Source organism: Heterodontus francisci, chromosome 9 (assembly GCF_036365525.1).
Source record: "Heterodontus francisci isolate sHetFra1 chromosome 9, sHetFra1.hap1, whole genome shotgun sequence".
NCBI lineage: Eukaryota > Metazoa > Chordata > Chondrichthyes > Heterodontiformes > Heterodontidae > Heterodontus > Heterodontus francisci.
Genome location: NC_090379.1, coordinates 51,855,187 through 51,882,978, shown reverse-complemented (window position 1 = coordinate 51,882,978; position 27,792 = coordinate 51,855,187). Strand labels below are relative to the sequence as shown.

The 27,792-nt window shown below is 43.3% G+C and overlaps 1 protein-coding gene across 4 annotated transcripts in view; it reads right to left on the bottom strand.

The window, feature by feature from the left end:
- LOC137373752 (centrosomal protein of 170 kDa protein B-like) overlaps positions 1-27,792 on the bottom strand; it is a 127,897-nt gene that overhangs the window by 47,257 nt on the left and 52,848 nt on the right. For all 4 annotated transcript variants that reach the window (XM_068039054.1, XM_068039056.1, XM_068039053.1 and 1 more), the window contains exons 8-12: positions 18,313-18,795; positions 12,064-12,878; positions 8,195-8,395; positions 4,890-5,010; positions 2,899-4,791 (exon numbers count right to left, since the gene is read on the bottom strand). In XM_068039054.1, coding sequence (XP_067895155.1) covers positions 2,899-4,791; positions 4,890-5,010; positions 8,195-8,395; positions 12,064-12,878; positions 18,313-18,795 — 3,513 coding nt within the window. The remainder of the gene's footprint in view (positions 1-2,898; positions 4,792-4,889; positions 5,011-8,194; positions 8,396-12,063; positions 12,879-18,312; positions 18,796-27,792) is intronic.

Below are 27,792 nucleotides of genomic sequence, written 5' to 3'. Positions count from 1 at the left end.
ATTCATCAAAATAGAGTAAGTAATACTCTATGCCCACACTGGTCCCATGCTCAAGAACGTATCCCAAATAGACAGCCCCAGATGCATTTTTTTTGAAAACAATGTTTAACTCATCACAAGGTAACAGGGCTGTTGATTTGGTTCACAATTCCAACTGCATTCTGATGCTAGATCTTGAAACATGTGTCAACATGTCTTTGCCTACTTTTCCTGCAATTAATAAGTAGCCAAGAATAATGGCAGCCAAGGGCAAGTAAAGTCACTGTGGGTAGAATTCTCCTCCCATTGGCAGGTTGCCTGCATTTTCCTTCTAGCTGGGAATAAAAAGTAGGAAGCTCTATGAGAGGGTCATTCAGGCTTCTGGAGGTAAATGGTAGAAGTGGTCATCTCCACTAGCTTAAGAACCGCCAAACAATGCAGGAAGAGATTCATCTCCTCTCAAGGGGAGCTATTGCAAGTCAAGGCATTGCTGTCAATTCACAATCTCTATCAGCCTTCACACACCTCGAGGATCACCCTGAACACACTTGCTCAGAGACTCCAAGATCCGAATGGAAATTTAATCCATTTGTAATGACATCAACCAGTAGCACCTCTGAGCCTGTGTCCAGCACCAGTACATTCCAAGGTATAGTCACAAATGTCACTGCCTTTCCAGAGAATGGCATTGAGCCTACTTCCTTAAGGTGCCCTTTGAAGCTTGCATAAGAAAACTTCAGATCTGGACCCAACACCTCTCTGCCACTTCAGGAGAAAGACTACTGAAAGCTAGTTCTGAGACAGCTGGTTCTCTGAGACAAGAATAACCTCGGTCTCTAAGGCTCCAGTAGAACCATCGTCGCTTCCCACTACGCAACCTCATCTGATTCAAGAAGCATCTTGTTGAAGTGCTGGATTAGAAGCTCAAGCAAGCAAGTTAACTGACAAAGGGTAGACATTATATGAATAAGTAATTATGTTAGGGTGAGTATTGTTATGGAAAGCAAACAATGCTCCATCACATGGAGTTATGAGTTCATTTCTGTGTATGCTTGCAATCTTTTAGGAGTAGGATAATGCTGGTGACCTTTGGATTTCTGTTTTATGAAGAAAATTGTCTGAGGTCTTCGACAATGAGTAATTCAATGGGGGTGTTAGGGGAAAACAGGCAGGTGCCAAGTGCCTTTATTTGATATTTCAACGTTTATTCATTGAAAACACAGTCGTGTCCTCTGTTCTTTGGTTCCTGGCTGTCCTGAGCTACTTCCTCTGCTTCCTTTACACATTCTTCATGTTGTGAGGATAGAGACACCTATCCCACCACACACCCCCCCCGCTTCTGCATAAATCCCTTCAGCTTCTGGAATTAGCAAGCCTTTCTTCATTGTGATATTCTGCAGTAGGCAGTAAGCTGCAAAGATTCCAGAAACCCTTGCTGGGCTGTATTGCAAGGCTCCACCAGTTTTAGCCAGGCATCCAAAATGAGACTTGAAGATGCCTAGTATCTGCTCGACAGCACTTCTTGTAGTTGCATGTGCCTCAGTCTACCTGTTCTGCCTCCTTTTCTGTAGGTTACTGGATTACTGGTGTCATTAGCCATTGCTGCAGAGCTACCATTCAGCTATTAGGGTACTGGGCATTCATTCAGAGTAAAATGATTGGCATCTTACACTAGTTGCACATTAATAGAATGCAACCCTTTTCTATCCATAAAATTGTCATATGGGGTGTTAAGTTCCACATTGATCTGTTACCTGATCTGGTAATCAGGGGAAAAATTCAGCGTGCAGCAGATAACAAAGATTTTGAAAGAGAGGTGAGAGTAGAACTGTTTTAGTGATGTTGGTTGTGGGATAATTATTGAGGGAACTTCTCTGCTATTCCTTGAAACAATGCCATGGGATCTTTACCACCTGAGGGGGTAGACAGGGCCTTGGTTTAACACTGTATCTGAAAGTCAGCACCTCTAGTAGTGCGGCACTATCTCAGTACTGTACTGGAGAGTCAGCCTAGACTTTGTGCTCAAATCTCTGAAGTGGGACTTGATCTCACAACCTTCTGACTCAGGGGTAAGAGTGCTACCACAACTGACAGCTATAAATATCAATCTATGATTTGGTGATATGGGCCACTGGGAGAGTTTGGATAGGGTGGGTGATAGAAATTAGAGACAGGTGGTGAGGCTTCAGCAAGGGGAAAAGTCACCATCTAGGAGTTCATATAATCATCCATAAGTAGGTTGTGGAAAGCAAGGCCTTGTTCATGAATGAATGAACATTCTGGAGGGGAATGCAGAGAAGAGCAATGATTTTGATCTGCTGGCAATGTCCAAGGGGTTAGTTGTGGGTAGGCAAGAATGACAGAAGGGGTTTGGTGAGTTTATCTGGTCTGGGGGGTGGGGGGGAATGCCAGCAAGAGGGAAGTGAATGGGACAGTTAAGCAGTGTCCAATACCTTGGTCAGTTCTTTGGAGAATGCTGAAAGAGGCACAGAGTACTTGTGGGCTTACTCAAAGGATACTCAAACTTGACAGAAGAATCGGAAGGCAAAGGGGTAACGATAGGTTTGGGGAGGGATTGGGAGGACAAAGTATCAGAGTGGGGAAATGAAAAAAGTCACTGGGTGACAGGAAGGGGTGCAGTAAGGAACAGGGGCCCAAAAGGGACTGGAAAAATAAAAGGGGAGACAGAACTAACAGGCTCAGATCCAGAATGGAAGTCACCACCAATGCACACTGATGGTGCACTAAGGAAAACATTTGTTTTATTTGTACATTCCAAAGATCTAAGTTGAGAATGTTTAACCTTAAATTTTCATTAAAAAGCTCCTACAACAATTAACAATATTGTGTTGTGTGTTCACTATTGGAATAGTTTGCCAGAGTAATGATGTACTGGATGTTTTTTTAACGTATACTCACTAGATGATGATTTTGCTCCACTAGCACGGACTCGTGATGTCTGCTTCACTGAACTTCCAGTACTTTTTCTAGATGTAACTTTAGCATCAATACTAGATGCCTTTCGACTGGCAGTAGTTACATCAATGCTTCGTGCACTAAAACTGCTTCTTATTACTGAAGTTTCTGTGTCACTGTTTACAGTGAGTGAACCTGCTCGTTTCCGTGGCAAAGCTAACAGGTCAAGCCGTGATAACTTCTTATCTGCTGGTTGCTTTGAAGAAGTTGAACTTGTCGTGGATAGTTCCGAAGCCAGTGAAGCCTTGTCCACGTCAGCGCTTTCATTATCTGATGCATCTCCAAGACGAGCTCGCCGCAGCAGAGATGCTCTGGTTGGCCTGGGTGTTGAAAGACTATTTGAACGGGTCAGTGTTGTTTGTACACAAGATTTTGCTGCCTTGCTGGAATCCCCTTTTGTGCGCACAGAACTAGAAAATTTTTTACGTAGCAGAGATTTACTGGTCTGAGAGTGCTCCTGATCAGAAGAGCCTATATCAGCGTTTGGTAAATATGGAAGGCTGGAGGATCTCTCATCGTCTGTAAAGTCTGTAGAGCCACGAGAACCTGTGCTGCGTTTCAGCTGAAAGCGCCTGTAGTCTGGTTTGCTGGTTGTATCTGAAAGCTGGGCTCTGCGCTTCTCTGTCAGCCTTTCACGAGCATTGGCTTGAAGATGGTCTGGAGCTGACGCAGCAGTTTTTCCTTTGTGTACACTACTAATATTCTTCTGCCTCTGTGCAGAACTTGTGACACTTTTACTTTTCAAGCTTACAGAACTTGTTGTGTCATTATCTGACTCTCCAGAGAAGGAATCACCTTGGACGTAGGAATTACTTTCATGTTGGCTAAAATGACGATCTTGAGACTGCAGTTTTGCCTGTAAGGCTGCCATTGCAGCTTCAGTCTCTTTCAGAATGAGGTGTGTATCTTCAGTGCAATCCACACTATAGAATTCTCTTCCATGATCTTTAAAGGGTGGCTGGCTTGAAATATTAGGAACTTTATTTGTTGCATTATCAATACTTGGTCTGTCTTTAGTAAAACTTTCTTGTCTGAAAACAGGTGTACGAGAATCTTTTGTAAGAGTCTTCTTTCTTTCTTGTGAGGGGCTCCTATTAGTTACTCGACCCATTTTACCTGTAGAGTAGATTGCATCTGCGTTTCCTGTAACAGCTTGGATCGTATATGGGACAGATGACCATCTTGTGGAGGACGAAACAATTGCTGATTTTGAGCTAAACTGTCGATCCTTTGGCTTTCGCTCAAAGTTAGTTAACATTATTTGAGTTATCGACGTTTGTTGTGAAAGGCTTTCCAACTCTTGTTTTTCTTTTGTAGTGCTATAGGAAGCAGATTTCAGATCATGTTCTTGGGAGCATACAGTGCTACTCAGAGCTGGAAACCCTTTGGTTGTACTTTGTGTACTGGCATCGGTTATCTGTTGCCCAGCCTCAGATCTGTCATGATCATTCCATGTCTGCTCCTGATGTAATCTTCTGGTGACTTTTGATATTCTACATTTTTTACCCTTCCCTTTTATAATGTGTGAAGAATCATCAGACTTATTATCATCACTCAAACTGTCAGGCTCCAAGTCTTTGTCCTCACATATACATAATTTTTCATGATTTTGTGGAAAATGATGCAATTCCAGTTCGAACTTCTTTATTGATTCAGTGCTGGGGAAAGAACGCTGCTGAAGGAAATCTTTTGATTTTGGACTGTCAAGCTTTTCACTTGGTGGCAACTGTGGAAGTGTCCGACGTTTTCGTGAGGACTGGCTTGTTGTTGATGCTGCATCTGAATCCAGCGTTTCTGTATTCTTGACATAAGTTCCAATATCAACCGCAGCTCCATCTTTTAAGAAGAAACAAATAAAAACAGTGGAGTCCCAGAAGAACAAAGCAATCCTGCAGTACATTACAAATTTATCTAAGAAACCATTTAATACTCACTCCCTTGATGAAGGTCATGCAATCCACTAACTGGCCCAGCACCATTATAGCCATCAGCAAGACTTGCCCATCTGGAGACCCATTTTTGTGTTCCATGGGATACAGGACCTACTGGACGCATCTGGATGTTTGTACCAAGAGAAGAGGATACATATACTGAATATATTGATTTAAAAAACTTTGTATAACAAAAAGGCATTTGAAATTACATCAAATTCTCATCCATACTGAGCCCAGAATTGCCTGAAATGGAGTAACCAGCAAGTATTACTGAAATTTATGGCAATCGTCCTGTTGTCAAGATTTGAGAAATTTCCTGATATGTAGCACATGCCAGAACATAAAAAAAGTGCAAAACAAGTAGAAATCAGCATTAACGATCGGGACTCAAGCAGAGTACAAAATGTATGCCATATTCCTGCCTACAGTCCCTGCATGCATGAAAATTAAAATTTGAAGCAAACCATTTCAGCACATTATGCACAATATGTTTAATAAAATAAAATTGTGGAACCTTGCAATTTATAATACAAATGATTCAGATGTCAAAGACACATTCAAAAATACAGAAAATACATTGTAGCTAAAGAGAATGTTTTTTTAAAATTGCATATATAAAGACAAAATTCACCATAAAACTGCAGAAATATGCCTTTGGATCCAATTGTACCTGAAATTCTAGACATAACTTTACAGACTTTTCAGAACTGGCACAAATTCAAGAAATCTACATGAGCTACACTTTTCCACGTTACTGAACAGCAGAGGGTTTTGGTGGAGTTCCACAGAATTGGCACAAACAAGAGGCATTAAGCACGAGCACAGAAAAGGCAAACATTCCAGGCAGATGGGAGTCAATGAGTAGGTGCTAACGGGACTGGGGAGGTTGGATTCTTAAACAAGGGGTATCAAGAATTCGTATTCAGTGCTTTGGAGGTAGCAAGATGTAGTAGGAGGGTGGTGAGGCCACATCTTCAAGTAGTGAGCACTTGTTGAGGAAAGGGAGGGTTGCAACAAGGACTAAATGCCATTACATGAGGGAAAGAAAAACATGAGGTGGGGTGACCATCAAACTTCGTACCAGATACCTTGTAGATGTAAAAAATATTTCAGAAGCTGGGATGACTAAAAGATGAGTGCAATTTACGTATGTAGGAACTTAAACTTCACCAGAGGATAAGAAAAAGGAGAGCAGGCTTGCAAAAGGGGAGAAAGCAAGAAAGGAGGGGGGGGGAAAGGAGAAAGAGATAGAAGGAAAGAGAGATGGAAAGGAAATTATTTGGTTTTACAGCAACTTAATGACATTAGAAGTATATTCACTGTTGTGACCCAGACTGTTCACAATCTCAGTGTCTCAGAGTTGCAGAAGTTCCATAGCTTCTCCATCACAAAGATCACCTATTTCCATATCTCTAACATCACTGCCTGCAGCTTTACCACAATCCATCTCTTGCTGAAGCCTTCATCTTTATTTTTCTCCTCCAGACATGACTATGCCAATGCTCTCTTGGCTGTGCTCCCTTCACCTACTTCAGGGTTGTTGAACACACCTGGGCAAGCATCCAGCCCGCCAAAGGTTTCCATACGGCCCGCAGATGTATTTCAGAGATGAGAAATTTTCCAATGTCTTCTTCTTTCAGACCGGCTTTTAAAAAATCATGCTGCTATCAGTTTCACAGCCGGCAGGTACTGACATCAGGAACAGCGGTTTCGGAACTGCAGACAGACTTGGGGTTTTCCGGCAGGTTCTGACTTTTTTTTTTTAATACAAAAAGGCCGCCGGAAAAAGCCCGAATCTGTCCAAAGTTAGGAAACTTCAGACGTCAGATGTCAGACGTGTCAGTCGTGAAAGTGACAGCAAGATGTTTTTAAAAATTGATTAACCAGGGAGCTGCTGTGCTGAGCACTCCCACTCCCTGCAACTGTCAGAAATAGAGAGCGAGGGGGGTGGGGGAGGGGCAGGGCAGCAAAAGAGAGAGAGAAAGGGGGGCAGAGAGTGGGAGACAGGGAGTGGGAGCAGGAGACAGGGAGCAAAGAGTGGGAGAAGAGAGACGGGGGTGGCAGCTAGAAGAGAAAGGCAGCGGCAGGGTGCCGAGGACAAGGGGACGGGGGGGGGGGGGGGGGGGGGTGGGCGGGGGGAAAGAGAGAGAAAGAGAGAGAAAGAGAAAGAGAAAGAAAAAGAGAGCGAGAGCGAGAGCGAGAGAGCAGAGAGCAGAGAGATCGAGGGTGGATAAAGAGGGGGGTGGCGGGTACAGACAGAGAGAGTGATCAAGATCACTGCTGACAGATGGACATCTATGTGGAATACTCTGCATCGCTCCAAATGTGCAGACAAAACATTGACTACTTGTGCAGGCAAAAAACAGCTCAGTATCTCACTAAATAAGTCTTCTCATTTAAAGCTTCTTCACAAAAAGGCACATTGGTTATTGTTTTGATTAATAGCAAGATAAATTTTTAATATCTTTATCTTTCTGAAATTGTCTCATCAGCCCCGTGTAAGACAAAAATTGTAATGTGCCCCCCCCCCCCACCGACCCCACGTGAAAAGGTTTGACAACCCTGATCTATTTCATAAACTACAAATCATACTTAATTCTTCTGTCCATGTCCTAACCCGCATCAACTCCTGCTCACCCATCATCCCTCTTTGTTGACCTACATTAGCTACCTTTCCCCCCAGAACACTCCGTGCCTCCAATTCCGAAGTCTTTCATAATCCCCCTTTGGCTTCATCCCACTACTGGAGGCTCTCTGGACCCACCCCCGCCCCCCAGAAATTCCCTCCCCAAACCTCTCTGCCCTTCCTCCTAGAAGCCCTTCCTGAAAATCCACCTCTTTGACTAAGCTTTTATTCATCCTAATATTTCATCCTTTGAATCAATTTTCATTTTAATTGTACTTCTGTGACGTGCATTGGGATGTTTTACTACATTAAAGATCTACATAAATGTAAGTTGCTGTTGTTGTTTGGTAAGCAAAGACATTCAATTTGCACAAAAGATCTCAAACAGTAAATGTGATAAATGACGTTAATCTGTTTTGATGGTAGTGATTGAGGAACAAATGTTGCCCAGAGATATCAATACCGAGGAATAACACCTAGTCATAATGGTAACAGCATTATGTGGCTTTCCTGTAAACATGGCAAATGTATGTTGTACATAAAATGTTTACTATATTATAGATGGATAGATGCACTGGACTCTGAAATCTTTGTCTCCCTGTCCAATTGTTACAAAGTAACTTCCACTAGTGTAATGGCTAGATATCTAAAAACTAAGTATTAGTCATGTATCAATTACCTGTGCCACTGTATCTGAGCCACTAATGGCTGTAGTATGATACACCTGTAATGAAGGGGTTTGCTGATAAACAGTGCTAGTGGTCTGGTTACACACATTATGTTCATCCCTTAGTGTAGGTGAACTTTCAGCACATATTACAGGTCTATAAATTTCAGAGTTGATCCGAGAAAAGTCCGGTGATTCAAAAACACCAAACACCTGGTTAGAAATAAAAACAAAAATGAATTAGTAAGCTACTTACTGTTTCAAGCAAGCAAAATGCTAACATAGTAGGCACATAGATAAATCAACCATTGAGAGATGTAGAATGTTCACCTTTAGGAATAAAATAAATGTCATAAATTTGCATAGCACCCATTCTGAACTTCCACATCTTTTTTTTTTCTAAGGTTAACTTTAAAGTTTAAATTGAAATTCATATTCAAGCTACTGGTCAGAGGAACTGTTTGGGATTGAAAAGATGATAAAATATTGATCCATTCTCACGAACCAGTTATTTCAGAATCAAGTCACATACGTAACTACGAACATACGAATTAGGAGCAGAAGTAGGCCATTCAGCCCCTCTAGCCTGCTCCGCCATTCAATAAGATCATGGCTGATCGGTTTGTGTTTCGAATTCCACACGCCCATCTATCCCCGATAGCCTTTGATTCCCTTGCCCAACAAGAATCTATCTACCTCCACCTTAAAAACAGTGACCCCGCCTCCACCACCTCCTGAGGCAGAGAGTTCCAAAGTCACACAACTCTCAGAGAAAACATTTCTCCTCGTCTCTGTCCTAACAGGACGACCCCTAATTTTAAAACAGTGCCCCCTAGTTCTGGACTTACCTACAAGAGGAAACATCCTTTCCACATCCACCTTGTCAAAACCGTTTCGGATCTTATATACTTCAATCAAGTCTCCTCTCACTCTTCTAAACTCCAGTGAAAACAAGCCCAGTCTGTGCAACCTTTCCTCATAAGACAACCCACTCATTCCAGGTATCAATCTAGTAAACCTCCTCTGAACCACCTCCAAAATACTTAGTCTTCCTTAAATAAGGAGACCAAAACTGCACACAGTATTCAAGATGTGGTCTCACCAATGCCCTGTATAACTGACGCATAACATCCTTACTTTTATTTTCAATTCCTCTCGTAATAAAGGATAGCATTCCATTAGCCTGCGTGATTACTTGCTGTACCTGCATACTAACTTTTTGTGACTCACGTACTAGAAGACCTAGATCCCTCTGCACTTCGCAGTCGTTCTCCATTTAAGTAATACTCTGGTTTTTTTTATTCTTCCTGCCAAAGTGAACAACTTCACATTTTCCCATATTATACTCGATCTGTCAGATTTTTGCCCACTTACTCAACCTATCTATATTGGTCTGCACCCTCCTTAGGTCCTCTTCACAACATATTTTCCTACCTATCTTTATGTCATCTGCAAATTTAGCTACCATGCCATCGCTCCCCTCATCTAGGTCATGCCTCTAAATTTAAAATGCGTCATAGTCTCAACACACTCGACGAGTTCTATGGCTAAAACTTTCATTACATTTTTCAACAACTTGCTGTGTTTACTATGCTCAAATAATTCTGCCCAATGACAATCTACCAATAAATCCTCAGGCATGCAACCACCACCTCTCTACAGACAGAAGAGCTGGCATTACATAGTCTAACTTTCTGTCTTCAAAAAATTCAATCTGCAGAAGAATATGTTCTCAAATTTAGCTTAACAGTTATCGTAGCCCCAAGGTTTGCTACATCTTTGTAAACCAAATGCAGAACTACTGACTTGATAATGTGTTGCAACTGCTTTTAAAGTAACGTTTTCTGCTTGTTCCCTTCAGGATAAAGCACACTGGAGTCCTACACAAAGGTGTGTGAATGAAGAGACAAAATACTTCATAATATTCTCCAAAAATGGCCATTTTATTGGTACTTGGCAGTGAAATGTGACCAAAGATAGAAATCTTGTTAACTTTCCTCATTCCCTCTTAGATATGCATCGCCACTCTGCTCATAGTGCTTGAGAAATGATCTCACAGCAAACTCATCAGATTATTTTTCTTTTCTGTACAGCTTTTTGGGGAGGGGTGTTAGGAAGTCAAAATTAAAAGTTGGGTGTGTGCTCCACACTGAAAACAAGAACAAATTCAATTTCTCAGTATACAAAAGGTACAGGCAGGCAGGCACTGTTTGGCTTTGCTGTATGAAGTGACACTTTACCACTGCTGTTCTGTCTTTGATGGTATCTAGTGCTGTAATTAATTGATGCCATTTGTGTTCACTGGGTGATTCCATTTTAATTGACTACCCAGACAAAGAGTCACAACGTGTATAGGAATTAGTTTTAATTATTTCACATACTCTGCAATTATCAATTTTAGAAAACTGAAATAAACAGCCAGTGAAGGAAGCTGTGTATTAGTAATGAACAAACAACAGGCAGCCATGGTAGAGGGGCAGGTTAATTAAGTTCACTGTACTGTACATACACAGCTGTACAAGCAATGATCAACAAATACAGAACTTTCAGAATCCTTTGAGCCTTTTCTGCCCCATGCAGTAGTCAGCAGAACTAAAAGTTCTTCTAAATTGGTAATAACATTGTATTGCTAAAAACGACATGATTCAGACAACAGAATGACAGTATGCTGAACCTAGAAACTGTTGTGCCATGGAACAAAAGGATGTGAGTTGAAGCACGCAATTTTTGAAATTCAACTTTGTGATCATAGCGATGCCTGTCCTTGGGACAATGCTCATTGACTCCTCCTTGGGGAAGGAAGCAGGGAAGGGTAGCAACCGATTACAGAACAGCATTGGAGACGGGCTTGGAAAGTTATTTCGCTTCTCTTCTCTGGAGGATATACCATACAGGGAGACTCCAAATGGAAAAGCAGAGAAATTAAAAATGTATGCTTTCACCTCAATTCATCTTGGCTTGAATCTATCCCAAATCAAAGAAAGTGATATCAAGCACCAGCTATTCACTGATGTTCCGATGAAGGGTCACAGATCGGAAACATTAACTCTGTTTCTCTCTCCACAGATGCTGCCAGACCTGCTGAGTATTTCCGGCACTTTCTGTTCTCATTTTAGAGTTCAATATTCCGCAGTATTTTGCTCTTACTAACTATTCACGAATGGGCTGTTCACTGATGGTCAGCTTCAGTCTGCCAGAACCACTCAGCTCATTACCTAGTTATCGCTTTGTTCCAGACAGCTCACTAAGGTTTCTTCAAAAGCATTTCCCAGCTCTGTGAACTCTACCATCAAAAAGTGCAAAACAGAAACATCAAGTATGATCTTTTCTTCAATACTGCTCAGAGGAAATTTTGCTTTCCCTACTTAACACCATTGTGGGAGTGCCACTACCACAAGGACCGCAACAGCTCATGAATGCAGCGCACCAGGAATTGGAGATAAATGGTAATTGTGGTATTTCCACTATTGTCCACATCCAGAAAACAAGCAAAAAATAAATTAAAGTTACCAGCAAGTGCTGACCAGTCCCATGAGTTTGTGACAGTATAAATCCACTTCCTAAGTGGGTATGATGTACAGCATAAATGGCTTTTAATGAGATTGCTCAGTGAGCTCAAAAAAGTGGATCATGGGCAGTATTTCTCATTGGTCATATCATTGGAGTAGATCATAAAGCCACTGAAGATGGAGCTCATTATAAATGCCCATATCCAAATGCTATTCACCCTCAATTCCAAAGCACAAAGCAGGATAACTAGGAATAATTAAGTTGCATCGGTGGAAGGATACAATAACCTGTTTCACCATATTTAGGATCATGGAACACTTCAGTAGATCATATATTTCCTTTAAGCATTTAAATCCATTTACATTTCTTACCTGGTCTATCATTTTACGAGCTTCTTCAACTTCTTTGTCCTGTGTATCCGTTTCAATGGTGTATGTACCTGTATCACTCAGACTGTCTTGATCACCCTGTTTGGAGGTTGGTTTTGCTGGATCACCCTGTTTGGAAGTTGGTTTTGTTGTCGTTGTTGGAGGTGATACTAGTGGTAGTGGTGTCTCCGGTACAGTGGGTGCCACAGTCACATGTGCAATTGTCACAGGGACAGTGCCTGGAGATTTTTCCACATCAGTGATAATTTTTGTAGTTTCTTTCAACAGTTCAGCAGCAAACTCCTGGCTGAGCTTACTCTTTCGTCCCACACTCCCAAAACTCCGAAGTAAACCTTTGGAGCTTGAAGTAGCAGAGGTGCTTAATCGCTCTTCAGTCTTTTCTCTCTTCAGTGAATTTGACCTTTGTGGAGGTGATGTACTAGTAGTGGCTTTGTTCACTGGCACCAAAGATTGGGCCTGCTGTACTGTACCTTTTTCACATGTTGAGGTACCTTTGCGCTTTTCTAGTTTAGCTCTAAGAGCAACGTAAGAATCAGTCTGCATGGTATTTGCATTTTGAGTGAAAGAATGTGCTCTACGTTTGCGAGGATTATCATCATCAAAGAATTCAATAACAAAAGCTTGTTGACCCACGGGCATATCTTGTGGGTCATGTGGGAGCTGACGTAGTTTGGGGGTTTCATTACTGTAAACCTGGATTTGCCCTGGGTGAGAGACTGGAGAAGAATTTGCTTTTTCCTGCTTAGATGCAACTTGATCCTCTGAATCACTTTGTGTACCATCTTCATGTCGACAACCTAGAAACGGTAAAGTAAAACAATTAAAGTATCCAGTTAATTAATATGAGGAGCTATTTTAATAATTAAAATATGTTTTGCCATTCAAACAAATAGGTCATCAGTTCATAATGCATAACTTTAAAAGTTATGATATTTAATAAAATAATCTTGAATAAAGTAAACCATAACTACAAAAATAAGGTCTGCAAACATGGACTGCAAAAACAGGACAATTCTATCTATACATTTACCACAATATAGATGAAAGCCTAAAGAGGAAAAGTTTGGGAAAACTGGTATCTTAAGGAAAAATTAATCTTAGAAAGAATACTGTTACAACTTTAGTGAATGGTGCCTTTTCCTTCAATTATTCTCCTTCCCATACCCTATACATCAAGGCATAGAGTTTCTACATGATTTCTGCCCAGATAACAGCAGAATCTGTAAAGAATAAAATTAAATAGCACAAAAGATCACTGAACTTTAACATGTGAATTGCGCCCATAAGCACTTTTTTCTGGAGTTTCCGTGATCTTTGGCGCGGTTTTAAAATTCCCTTCACCACAAGCTGTCTCGGCCCATAAAACTGGTCAGGTCCCCAGGTGACAGCAGTGAGTTTTTGCCAATTGCCCCCACTCAGCAGGGATCATGATTTTGTGCCCAGAATCTCAGGCACACCAGCACCTTAATATCATGAATCCATCATTTTTATTTTAAATGCAGTTTAAATTATTTAGATCTGATCAAACAATCTCGTCAATTGATCTGCCACAAGGTTCCAGGCTTCAAGTCCCACTCCAGGGCTTGAGCACAAAAATTAAGGCTGACACTCCAGTGCAGTACTGTGGGAGTGCTACACTGGCAGAAGTGCTGTTTTTTTGGATGAAACATTAAACCGAGGCCCCATCTACTTGCTCAGGTGGATTAAAAGATCCCAAGGCACTGTCTCGAAGAGCAGCAGGGGAGTTATCCCCGGTGTCTTGGCCAATATTTATCCCTCAATCAACATCAGACAAACAGATTATCTGGTCATAATCATATTGCTGTTTGTGGGAGTTTGCTGTGTGCATACTGGCTGCTGTGCTTCTTGCATTACAACAAGAACTACACTTCAAAAAGTACTTCATTGGCTGTATAGCACTTTGAGACGTCCAGTAGTCATAAAAGGCACGATATAAATGCAAGTCTTTATTTTTCTTGGTACACAAGACCAGCAGTCAATTGAAGCCACACTGGTGCAACCTGCTCTGCTGCAGTAAGTACTTAAGTGAAGACAGCAATGACCAGCAGTCAATTGAAGCCAATTAAAAAGTAAATCAGTTTGTTAAATATAGTTCATTGCCTGGCAATACCTCCTCTGTGTTTCTGAAGAATGCCCTGTTCTAGTCACTAATTAATAATGATTGAAAACGCTGCTTGTGTTGATTGCTGTTAGTTTTTATGTTTGGGCTTATGCTAATGAGTTTGCGTGATAACATGGGTATAATTTCATCTGGGCAAAACAAGTACAGTGTCAAGCAGAACAGAAATTCCACGCCCTTTGGTAGCAGCAGTTTAAAAGGAGACCAATTTAATTAGGAGCCAGAGCTGGCTCTGATTAACTGCACACCAGCAGCTAAATCCAAATAACACTTCTGCCCTTACATCAATCCTTCCTGCATGCCCGGAGTTTCACCCCCTCCACACACTGCCCTCGAGGTGGCTGTGGTGGGGAAGAGACAGTTGCCCATCTCCTTCTGGAATGTATCTTTGCAAAGCAGGTGTGGAAAGAGATGCAGTGATTTTTGTCAAGCTTCAACCCAAGCAGCTCTAACACAGGAGTCTGTGCTCTACGGGCTGTTCCCAGGGACGCACACAGAGATAAACATCAACTGCTGCTAGAGGACCATCCATTCGGTGAAAGACGCTCTTTGGCCTGCCCGAAACTTGCTGGTCTTCCAGCGCAAAGAGTTGTCCAGGACCCAGTGTTGCAGACTGGCACATTCCAAGGTCCAGAACTACGTGCTGAGGGACGTACTAAAGCTTGGGGCAGCCAAGAGGCTCAATGGGGAAAGACCACTGTGTAAGGTCCTCCCACCAAAGTGAACTGAGGGGCTGGATCCATGGGAAACCCCTCGGGCTGTATACACCAGATATGGGTTTGCTGTAAAATGTACATGGCATGTAAAACGGAATGGAAGGGTTGTGAAGCAACTCACTCCTGTATCGAAGAAAACTGATTTCCTTTGCATTTGGAATGTCAACTTGGTTGTGTTTTGAACTGTTTTATAATGCAATTTTTTTTTTTAAAAACAGATTTTTATGAATAAAGTATATTTTTGGGAAAACAAAATTATATCACACTAGGCAAGAGTGGTCAATGACTAAGTGGCAATCGACAAAGATGGGCAGTGGTGGTTTTTCAACTCAGGAACTTGGTATCATCTGACCTAATTGGCTGAAACAGAACCTAACTTACATAAAATAAAAAACTGAGGTTTGAAATAGCTGAACCTGATCACTCCAGGGCATTTGTCCTACAGAGCCACATTCGGTGGGAATGTGTAATTCACCGAGAGTAGTTAGATATACTCCCAAAAAATACAAATGAGGAGTGAAGGTAGGAAAACAAAAGCAAAATACGGTGAATGCTGGAAATCTGAGATAAGAACAGAAAATGCTGGAAACACTCAGCTGCTCTGGCAGCATCTGTGGAGAGAGAAATGGAATTAACGTTGCAAGTCTGTGAACTTTCATCATAATAGTGAAGATAGGAAAGGTTTCTGAGGACTCAATAAAGCAAGCTAACAAATAATAATGCTACTTGCTATGCTTCTCGTATTTGATGTCAGGTTTCTGTTGTAATTTTTGGGTATTTAGATTAATTATTGAGCAAGAAGGACTATCAATTGTAGAGACAGCATGGAGTATTGAATCCCTATCCCAATTGGTCACTAAGAACAAAGAACAAAGATAACTACAGCACAGTAACAAGCCCTTCGGCCCTCCAGGCCTGCGCCGATCCAGATCCTCTATCTAAACATGTCGCCTATTTTCTAAGGTTCTGTATCTCTTTTCTTCCTGCCCATTCATGTATCTGTCTAGATACATCTTAAAAGACGCCATCGTGCCCGCATCTACCACCTCCGCTGGCAACGCGTTCCAGGCACCCACCACCCTCTGCGTAAAGAGCTTTCCACGCATATCCCCCCTAAACTTTTCCCCTTTCACTTTGAACTCGTGTCCTCTAGTAATTGAATCCCCCACTCTGGGAAAAAGCCTCTTGCTATCCACCCTGTCTATACCTCTCATGATTTTGTACACCTCAATCAGGTCCCCCCTCAACCTCCGTCTTTCTAATGAAAATAATCCTAATCTACTCAACCTCTCTTCATAGCTAGCGCCCTCCATACCAGGCAACATCCTGGTGAACCTCCTCTGCACCCTCTCCAAAGCATCCACATCCTTTTGGTAATGTGGCGACCAGAACTGCACGCAGTATTCCAAATGTGGCTGAACCAAAGTCCTATACAACTGTAACATGACCTGCCAACTCTTGTACTCAATACCCCGTCCGATGAAGGAAAGCATGCCGTATGCCTTCTTGACCACTCTATTTACCTGCGTTGCCACCTTCAGGGAACAGTGGACCTGAACACCCAAATCTCTCTGGACATCAATTTTCCCCAGGACTTTTCCATTTACTGTATAGTTCACTCTTGAATTGGATCTTCCAAAATGCATCACCTCGCATTTGCCCTGATTGAACTCCATCTGCCATTTCTCTGCCCAACTCTCCAATCTATCCATATTCTGCTGTATTCTCTGACAGTCCTCTTCACTATCTGCTACTCCACCAATCTTAGTGCCGTCTGCAAACTTGCTAATCAGTCCACCTATACTTTCCTCCAAATCATTAATGTATATCACAAACAACAGTGGTCCCAGCACGGATCCCTGTGGAACACCACTGGTCACACGTCTCCATTTTGAGAAACTCCCTTCTACTGCTACTCTCTGTCTCCTGTTGCCCAGCCAGTTCTTTATCCATCCAGCTAGTACACCTTGGACCCCATGCGCCTTCACTTTCTCCATCAGCCTGCCATGGGGAACCTTATCAAACGCCTTACTGAAGTCCATGTATATGACATCGACAGCCCTTCCCTCATCAATCAACTTTGTCGCTTCCTCAAAGAATTCTATTAAGTTGGTAAGACATGACCTTCCCTGCACAAAACCATGTTGCCTATCACTGATAAGTCCATTTTCTTCCAAATGGGAATAGATCCTATCCCTCAGTATCTTCTCCAGCAGCTTCCCTACCACTGACGTCAGGCTCACCGGTCTATAATTACCTGGATTATCCCTGCTACCCTTCTTAAACAAGGGGACAACATTAGCAATTCTCCAGTCCTCCGGGACCTCACCCGTGTTTAAGGATGCTGCAAAGATATCTGTTAAGGCCCCAGCTATTTCCTCTCTCGCTTCCCTCAGTAACCTGGGATAGATCCCATCCGGACCTGGGAACTTGTCCACCTTAATGCCCTTTAGAATACCCAACACTTCCTCCCTCCTTATGCCGACTTGACCTAGTGTAATCAAACATCTGTTCCTAACCTCAACATCCGTCATGTCCCTCTCCTCGGTGAATACCGATGCAAAGTACTCGTTTAGAATCTCACCCATTTTCTCTGACTCCAAGCATAACATTCCTCCTTTGTCCTTTAGTGGGCCAATCCTTTCTCTAGTTACCCTCTTGCTCCTTATATATGAATAAAAGGCTTTGGGATTTTCTTTAACCCTGTTTGCTAAAGATATTTCATGACCCCTTTTAGCCCTCTTAATTCCTCGTTTCAGAATCACCTTTACTTACTGTGGTACAAGGGGGTTATCAACATTTATTTGGCTCGACTGTAGCTGTACAGTTTACCTATTTTTCTTTTTGTAGAGTGACAAACTTGGCACCTTCTCTGCTGCTGATCATCATCAATTATGGTGCTATTTCCTTGTTCAGCCACTTTCTACAAGAATGCGTAATTTAGCAATAACAGCTAAGCATACCTGGCAAACTAAGTTTTGGCAAACAAATTCAACACTACGAGGTAATATTAAAAAATTACAAAGATGTTAAACAGATTTCCATATAATTTGATAAACTGCCTCTTAAAAATACACGGGGATTGAGTTTCCACAGGGGTTCTCCCGATCATTCGCCATAACCTTGGCAAAAAATTTGGACAGTGTAAACAGCTATTTGCACAATGTCTCTAGGGATTCTGTCAATTCTCTGCCAAAGTTACAGTGGACAACTGGGAGAACATGTGCATTTAGAGTGGGTGTTCATTATGGTAACACATTTTTGCCAAAAGTTAAGAGTCTTCCTAAAAACAAAAATCCTATTGGTATTTGATAGCAAGGTACATTGAATTTTAATCTTGTGTGAGGCTCCAACATAAGAAAAGACATACAATACCTTTAAGAGTCTTGATGTGAACCTGGTGATCACTCTTGGTGCTGTATACATCCCTTTGGACCTGCCTTTTCAACATTAGACTCGGATCATTCTGAACCAGCCAGTCAACTACTTTATTCTCCGCTGACAGTACATCCCCTTGTACAGGTACTTTTTCTACCTGTAGAGCCTTTCTCTGTCTCAAGGGAAATTTGGTGACATGATCCTTTATTTTCATTTTGCCTGGGGTACAGTCATCAAATTCAATAGTAAAAGAAGCATGACTCTGAACTCGAGGGGACGGTATTGTATCTGTATCCTTTGTTGGAATTTCATGAACCTCGCAATCTGGAGACTTGGACGGCTGTTGAAATTCTTTTGTTGGAATTTCAAAGTAGCTGGGTTCTCTTCGAAATGAGTAGACAGATTTTTCTCCAAAGTCTTTATACTCTTGAATGTTTCCATTAATTTCCTGTTCACTTCTTGGTATATCCTTGGAATTATCTATGGAGTAGAATAAATAAATCCAAATTAATTTCCTGAATATCACAGGTTTTTGAATCAATGCTTCCCATCTCTCACCCTCCACCACTTTTATTGCACCCATTTTCTGGATTTTACACCTGCAGTCCCTTTGATACAGCTTACTATTACTATTATTGCTGCATCAGCATCAACAGTAAAAACAACCCAAATTTAAATAGGATGTTTTCTACATTAATGATGCTAAGATGCTATGCTGAGGGTTAAGAGAAAAGAATGCATGTTGAAACAAAGAGGAGGAGGTGGCGGAGAAGTAGAGAATTTTAGGGAGCTGATGTTTAGAGGGTGGGGGCTGGTAGGTCAACCCAAAGCACAATAGAATAGTTGAGTCCTGAGGTGACAAAAACAGGATCAAGGTTTCAGCAGCACATAGGCTGAGGTAGGGGCAGAAGCAGGTGACGTTATGGAGATAACAATGTGGGCATTGCCAGTAGTTCTACAAAATACACACTCAGAAGATCTCATTGACAACTTCTGCTGTGACCTCGGGTGGTAAGAGCAATAGAGTTGCCTCTTTTAGGTGCAGTCCTATGCTTGTGAGCCAAGCAGGGATGCAATGTCAACCAGTACAATGACTTGCTGATGTTACACGTAACGCTTGCTTCACTTACTGGCATAGAGCATATTTAAAAAGGCAGACTACTGGCTTTTAAGTTGTGAGCTTCACAGTGCTGATCGCACCATAATGCACAAAATATTTGCAGCATTCATTTTTGTACCTCATGAGATATGGTGTCATTGGGACAGGGTCTTTAACTGGCCGATGACACTGCATTATTCTCAGAGACAGCAAACCAGTAAGTTAAAAGCACTTAACCCTTCACTTTTAATTTAAATTTTCAGGCAGCAAAATAAATGATGATTAGATTTAGATAGAAGCTAAAGTATCAACATAAACTTTTAAAAAAGTTTTAAAAACAAGTGGAACTTTTATCAGAATGGAGAAAGATGACATTTTATAAATATACAATTAGCTTTCCAAGGCCAGTGAAGGTGTTTAAAATGTTAGTACCCTGCTAAAAATTCAGTAACACCTCATTCAACAAGGTGTACTTTTTCAAGATTTTTACAGCGAGACTAACAATATGGAAGTTCTCGTCAATTCATAGATTTCCCATTGATTGCAGTCCGGAGATGCCTCAACAGGAGAAGTGTAGAATCACTGGCAGCAACTTCGGGAGTCTGCACGTGCGCAGAATACGAGGAAATACAGAAGTTGCTGTTAGTTTCAGTGCAGTAATGACGGCAAACATTGACAGTTTTTCTGTCATTACCACTGCAAAATCTGAGCTGTTGTATTTAATTACACCTGACCCACTACTACAAATTGTCTGTGTTTATGCTCTACATGAGCCTCCTCCCACCCCTCTTCATCTAATCCTATCAGCATATCTTTCTATGCCTTTCTCCCTCATGTGCTTCTCTAGCTTCCCCATAAATGCATCTTTGCTATTTGCCTCAACTACTCTTTATGGTAGCAGGTTCTACATTCTAACCACTTTTTGGAAAATAAATTTTTCCTGAATTCCCTATTGGATTTATTGGGGCCTTATATTAATGGCCCCAGTTTTGGTCTTCCCCCCCCACAACTAGAAACATCTTCCACAGTAAAGAGCCCCAGCCTTTCCTGATAAATATATCTTCACAGTTCTGGTCTTATCCTTCTGAATCTGTTTTGCACTTTCTCCAGTGCCTCTATATCCTTTTGATAAAATGTGGATCAGAACTGTGCACAGTACTTGAAGTGTAACTTAACCAAGATTCAATATAAGTTTGACATAACTTCTCTGCTTTTCTATTCTATCCCTCTAAAAATGACCCCAGTGCTTTGTTTCCCTTTTTTTTTAAAGTGGCCTTATTATCCCTGGTCACTACATTTAGATGACTTTGGTATCTGCACTCCTACATTCCTTTGCTCCTCTACCCCATTCAAACTCACATTAGACAAGCAGTATATGGCCTCCTTACTGTTCCAAAATGTAACACATCGCATTAAGATTGGATTAAACATTATATAAATTCATGTTATCCTTAACATTGGTACAGTTAAACACACATTCAGAAGTGTACACTGAGAATTTACCTTTAAAAAGATATATGCAAACATTTCTGTGACTAGTTATTTCAATATTTGGCATAAGTTTTCCAAAACAGTCATTACAGCTCAGAAGGGAGCTATTTTGCCATGCTGGCAAAAATGCAAAACATTTTTAACTCATGCCTGTATTAGTATAACTGGAAATCTGCAACACTGCCATTTTCAAAGCACTTACAGACGTCTGAAATTTAGGAACCTCTCCATTGTTGTAGAATTATTCTATTTCAAATATATGCATAACAAAGTGAATTCCAAAAGTATACCCGATTGGTAGTGTTTCGATGTTTAATGTAATCAAATGTCATGTTCAAGTATCAAGTTCAAGTGTCAAAATGATTCTATTAGTGATTTAGAATATTTTAATAATAGTAACAAGGAAGCAGTTTTGAATAGTTTGGAGTAGAAAATATTATTCAAAAACGGTAGCAGGTATAAATCAGGTAATTATAGGCCGGTGAGTCTAACATCAGTGGTTGGCAAACTATTGGAAAAAATTCTAAGGGACAGGATAAATCTCCACTTGGAGGCAGGGATTAATCAGGGATAGCCAGCATGGCTTTGTCAAGGGGAGATCGTGTCGAACAAACTTGATTGAATTTTTCGAGGTGGTGACTAGATGTGTAGATGAGGGTAAAGCAATTGATGTAATCTACGTGGACTTGAGTAAGGCTTTTGATAAGGTCTCGCATGGGAGATTGGTGAAAAAGGTAAGAGCCCATGGGATCCAGAGCAATTTGGCAAAGTGGATCCAAAATTGGCTGAGTGGCAAGAGGCAGAGGATGATGGTCGAGGGTTGTTTTTGCGAGTGGAAGCCTGTGACCAGTGGTGTACCGCAGGGATCGGTGCTGGACGCTTGCTGTTTGTAATTAATGATTTAGACGTGAATATTGGAGGGATGATCAGTAAGTTCGCAGATGACAGGAAAATTGGTGGTGTCATAAATAGTGAGGAGGAAAGCCTTAGTTTAAGGATGATATAGATGGGCTGGTAAGATGGGCAGAGCACTGGTAGATGGAATTTAATCCTGAGAAGTGTGAGGTGATGCATTTTGGGAAGACTAACAAGGCAAGGGAATATACAACGGATGGTAGAACCCTAGGAAGTACAGAGGGTCAGAGGGATCTTGGTGTACTTGTCCATAGATCACAGAAGGCAGCAGCACAGGTAGATAAGGTGGTTAGGAAGGCATATGGGATACTTGCTGAGGCACAGAATATAACAGCAGGGATGTTATGATGGAGCTGTATAAAATGCTGGTTAGGCCACAGCTGGAGTACTGTGTACAGTTCTGGTCACCACACTACACGAAGGATGTGATTGCACTAGAGAGGGACAGGCCCCCCCACCCTCTCTCTCTGTCACTCCCACCCTCTCTCTCTCTCTCTGTCTGCCACCAACCCCCCCCCCACCCCACCCACCTTCTCTCTCTTTCTCTGTCAGAATCACAGAATAATACAGTGCAGAAGAGGTCGTTCGGCCCATCGAGTCTGCACCGATGCATTAAATCACCTGACCTGTCCACCTAATCCCATTTGCCAGCACTTGGCCCATAGCCTTGAATGTTATGACATGCCAAATGCTCATCCAGGTACTTTTTAAAGGATATGAGGCAACCTGCCTTTACCACCCTCCCAGGCAGTGCATTCCAGACCGTCACCACCCTCTGGGTAAAAAAGTTCTTCCTCAAATCCCCCTTAAACCTCCCGCCCCTCACCTTAAACTTGTGACCCCTCGTAACTGACCCTTCAACTAAGGGGAACAGCTACTCCCTATCCACCCTGTCCATGCCCCTCATAATCTTGTACACCTCTATCAGGTCACCCCTCAGTCTTCTCTGCTCCAGCGAAAACAACCCAAGCCTATCCAACCTCTCTCATAGCTTAAATGTTCCATCCCAGGCAACATCCTGGTGAATCGCCTCTGCACCCCCTCCAATGCAATCACATCCTTCCTATAATGTGGCGACCAGAATTGCACACAGTACTCCAGCTGTGGCCTTACCAAAGCTCTGTACAACTCCAACATGACCTCCCTGCTTTTGTAATCTATGCCTCGATTGATAAAGGCAAGTGTCCCACATGCCTTTTTCACCACCCTATTAACTTGTCCTTCTGCGTTCAGAGATCTATGGACAAACACACCAAGGTCCCTTTGTTCCTCGGAATTTCCCAGTGTCAGGCCATTCATTGAATACTTCCGTGTCACATTACTCCTTCTAAAGTGTATCACCTCACACTTTTCAGCGTTAAATTCCATCTGCCACTTTTCTGCCCATTTGACCATCCCTTCTATATCTTCCTGTAACCTAAGGCACTCCACCTCACTGTTAACCACTCGGCCAATCTTTGTGTCATCCGCGAACTTACTGATCCTACCCCCACATAGTCATCTATGTCGTTTATATAAATGACAAACAATAGGGGACCCAGCACAGATCCCTGTGGTTCGCCACTGGACACTGGCTTCCAGTCACTAAAACAGCCATCTGTCATCACTCTCTGTCTCCTATAGCTAAGCCAATTTTGAATCCACCTTATCAAGTTACCTTGTATCCCATGTGCATTTGCTTTCTTGATAAAACTCCCATGTGGGACCTTGTCAAAGGTTTTGTTGAAATCCATGTAAACTACATCAACTGCACTACCCTCATCTACACACCTGGTCACATGCTCAAAAAATTCAATTAAATTTGTTAGGCATGACCTCCCTCTGACAAAGCCATGCTGACTATTCCTAATCAAATTTTGCTCTCCAAGTGGAGATAGATTCTCTCCTTCAGAATTTTCTCCAATAGTTTCCCGACCACTGACGTGAGACTCACCGGTCTGTAGTTCCCTGGCGTATCTCTACAACCTTTCTTAAATAGTGGGACTACATTAGCTGTTCTCCAGTCCACTGGCACCTCCCCAGTGGCCAGACAGGAATTAAAAATTAGGGTCAGAGCCCCTGCAATCTTCACCCTCGCCTCCCACAGCATTATGGGACACAAATCATCCGGACCTGGAGATTTGTCCACTTTTAAGCCTTCCAAAACCTCCCTATGACAATTTGCTCAAGAACCTCAGAATTTCTCTTCTCTAAGTTCCATATCTACATTCTCTTTCTCTTGGGTGAAGACAGATGTGAAGTAATCGTTCAACACCCTACCAATGTCCTCCTCCACCCACAAATTTCCCCCTTGGTCCCTAATGGGTCCTACTCTTTGCCTGGTTATCCTCTTCCCATTGATATACTTATAGAATATCTTGGGATTTTCCCTACTTTTACCAGCCAGAGCTTTCTCATATCTCCTCTTTGCTCTCCTAATTGCTTTCTTGAGCTCCATCCTACACTTTCTGTACTCCACTAATGCTTCCATTGATTTGCTCTTCTTGTATTTGCTAAGAGCCTCTCTTTTCCTTCTCATCGTACCCTGAATGTTTCTGGTCATCCATGGTTCTCTCGGCTTGTTGCTCCTACCTATTACCCTAGAGGGAACATGTTGGGCCTGTACCCTCCCCATTTCCTTTTTGAATGCCCCCCACTGCTCTTCTGTAGATTTCCCAACAAGTAACTCTTTCCAGTCAACCTTGGCCAGATCCTGCCTTATTTTACTAAAATTCGCTCTCCCCCAATCCAAAATCTTTTTTTGCAACTTGTCTATTTCTTTCTCCATAACAAGCTTAAATTGTACCATGTTGTAGTCGCTATCACCAAAATGCTCCACCAACAACACATCAACCACCTGTCTAGCTTCATTCCCCAGAATTAGGTCCAGCACTGCACCCTCCCTTGTTGGATCCTCTACATATTGAGCTAAAAAGTTCTCCTGTATACATTTTAAGAACTCCACTCCATCTAAGCCCTTAACACGATGACTATCCCAATTAATGTTGGGAAAGTTGAAATCACCTAATATAATTACCCTATTATTTTTACACACCTCTGCAAATTGCACACATATTTGCTCCTCAATTTCCCACTGACTATCTGGGTGTCTATAATAAACACCTAACAAAGTGGCTGTCCCTTTTTTATTCCTAAACTCTACCCATAAAGCTTCATTTGATGCCCCCTCCAAGAAATCATCTCTCCTTACTGCAGTAACTGACTCCTTAACTAATATTGCAATGCCCCTTCCTCTTTTACCCCCTCCTCTGTCTCACCTGAAGATTCTATATCCCGGGATTTTGAGCTGCCAATCCTGCCCCTCCCTCAACCATGTCCCCGTGATGGCTACTATATCACAATTCCACGTGTCAATCATTGCCCTTAACTCATCCGTTTTACCTGAAATACTCCTGGCATTAAAGTAGAGGCCTTCCATCCTGGTCTTACTCCCTTGAAACTTACTTTCGCTCTATTCCCTCTGACTTGTTCGCTTTCCTGTGCTAAGCTGTGTCCCTATTCTGCTAGGAGTCTGCATCCCCTCCCCCTGCCAAATTAGTTTAAATTCCTCCCAACAGCACTAGCAAACCCGCCAGCAAGGATGTTAGTCCCCCTCTGGTTCAGATGTAGACCGTCCCGCTTGCACAGATCCCACCTTCCCCAGAAACGGTCCCAGTGGTCCAGGAATCTAAAACCCTCCCTCCTGCACCAACTCTTAAGCCACGCATTCATCTGTGCTATTCTCCTATTTCTATACTCGCTAGCACATGGCACTAGGAATAATCCAGAGATTACAACCCGCGAGGTCCTGCTTTTTAGTCTCTTACCTAACTCCCTGAATTCTTGATGCAAGACCTCATCCCTCTTTCGACCTATGTCATTGGTACCAACATGTACCATGACCTCTGCCTTATCACCCTCCCCCTTCAGGATGCCCTGCAGCCGTTCAGTGACATCCCGGACCCTGGCACCAGGGAGGCAACACACCATCCTGGAGTCATGTTGACGGCCACAGTAGCGCCTATCTGTTCTCCTGACTATAGGATCCCCTATTACTATTGCTCTTCCTCTCTTTCCCCCTTCCTGTGCAGACAGGCTGCTTGTGGTGCCAGAAGCTTGGCTCTGTCCGCACTCCCTGGAGGAACCAGCCTTATCAGCCTCCAAAATGGAATACCGATTTGAAAGCGGGACCCCAGGAGACTCCTGAACTACCTGCCTGATTCTCTTGGACTGCCTGGTGGTCACCCATTCCCTTCCTTCCTCAAGTCCCTTCAGCTGCGGTGTGACCACCTCTCTATACGTGCTATCCACAATGCTCTCAGACTCGCGGATGCTCCACAGTGTTTCCAGCTGCCGTTCCAGCTCTGAACCCCGAGCTTCCAGGAGCTGCAGTTGGACATACTTCCTGCGCACATGCTGGTCCGGGGGACTGGAAATGTTCCCGGATTCCCACATGCAGCAAGAGGAGCAAACCACGGCTTCAAGCTCTCCTGCCCTAACTAAACCCTTTAAATTTAAAATTTAGCAGATTATAATTATTTTAAAAAACAACTAAGTCTTGCTAAAACAATGACTTACAATTCAATCCACTTTGAAAAGTACCCACCAGGACTTACTCACCAGTCAGCTGTGCTCTTTGGAAACTCTCGGCTCCCCTCACTCTGAGGGCAGGTAGGAAATGAAAGGAGCTCCTCGCCCCCTCCTCACCGAACTTCCTCAGTCACCAAACTTACACTTTAACACTCTAATGCAACCCAAGTCAGCACTCCAGTATCCCCCACCCTCTCTCTCGATCTCCCCCCACCCTCTCTCTCTCTCTTTCTCTGACCCCCCCCCTTCTCTCACTGTCTGTCTCACCCGTCCTCGCTCCCTCGCCCTCTCTATTCCCTCCGTCCCCCTCGCCCTCTCTCTCCGTCCCCCTCGCCCTCTCTCCGTCCCCCTCGCCCTCTCGCACTCTCTCTCTCTCTCTCTCTCTCTCTCCGTCCCCCTCGCCCACTCTCTCTCTCTCTCTCTCTCTCTCTCTCTCTCCGTCCCCCTCGCCCTGTCTCTCTCTCTCTCTCTCTCTCTCTCTCCGTCCCCCTGGCCCTCTCTCTCTCTCTCTCTCTCCGTCTCCGTCTCCGTCCCCCTCGCCCTCTCTCTCTCTCTCTCTCTCTCTCTCTCTCTCCGTCCCCCTCGCCCTCTCTCTCTCTCTCTCTCCGTCCCCCTCGCCCTCTCTCTCTCTCTCTCTCTCCGTCCCCCCTCGCCCTCTCTCTCTCTCCGTCCCCCCTCGCCCTCTCTCTCCCTCTCTCTCCGTCCCCCTCTCCCTCTCTCTCCGTCCCCCTCGCCCTCTCTCTCCCTCTCTCTCCGTCCCCCTCGCCCTCTCTCTCTCTCTCTCTCTCTCTCTCTCCGTCCCCCTCGCCCTCTCTCTCTCTCTCTCTCTCCGTCCCCCTCGCCCTCTCTCTCTCTCTCTCTCTCTCTCCGTCCGTCCGTCCCCCTCGCCCATTCTCTCTCTCTCTCTCTCTCCGTCCCCCTCGCCCATTCTCTCTCTCTCTCTCTCTCCGTCCCCCTCGCCCTCTCTCTCTCTGTCCCCCTCGCCCTCTCTCTCTCTCTCTCTGTCCCCCTCGCCCTCTCTCTCTCTCTCTCTGTCCCCCTCGCCCTCTCTCTCTCTCTCTGTCCCCCTCGCCCTCTCTCTCTCTCTCTCTCTGTCCCCCTCGCCCTCTCTCTCTCTCTCTCTCTCTCTCTCTCTCCATCCCCCTCGCCCTCTCTCTCTCTCTCTCTCTCTCTCTCTCTCCGTCCCCCTCCCCCTCGCCCTCTCTCTCTCTCTCTCTCTCTCTCTCTCTCTCTCTCTGTCCCCCTCGCCCTCTCTCTCTCTCTCTCTCTCTGTCCCCCTCGCCCTCTCTCTCTCTCTCTCTCTCCGTCCCCCTCGCCCTCTCTCTCTCTCTCTCTCCGTCCCCCTCGCCCTCTCTCTCTCTCTCTCTCTCTCCGTCCCCCTCGCCCTCTCTCTCTCTCTCTCT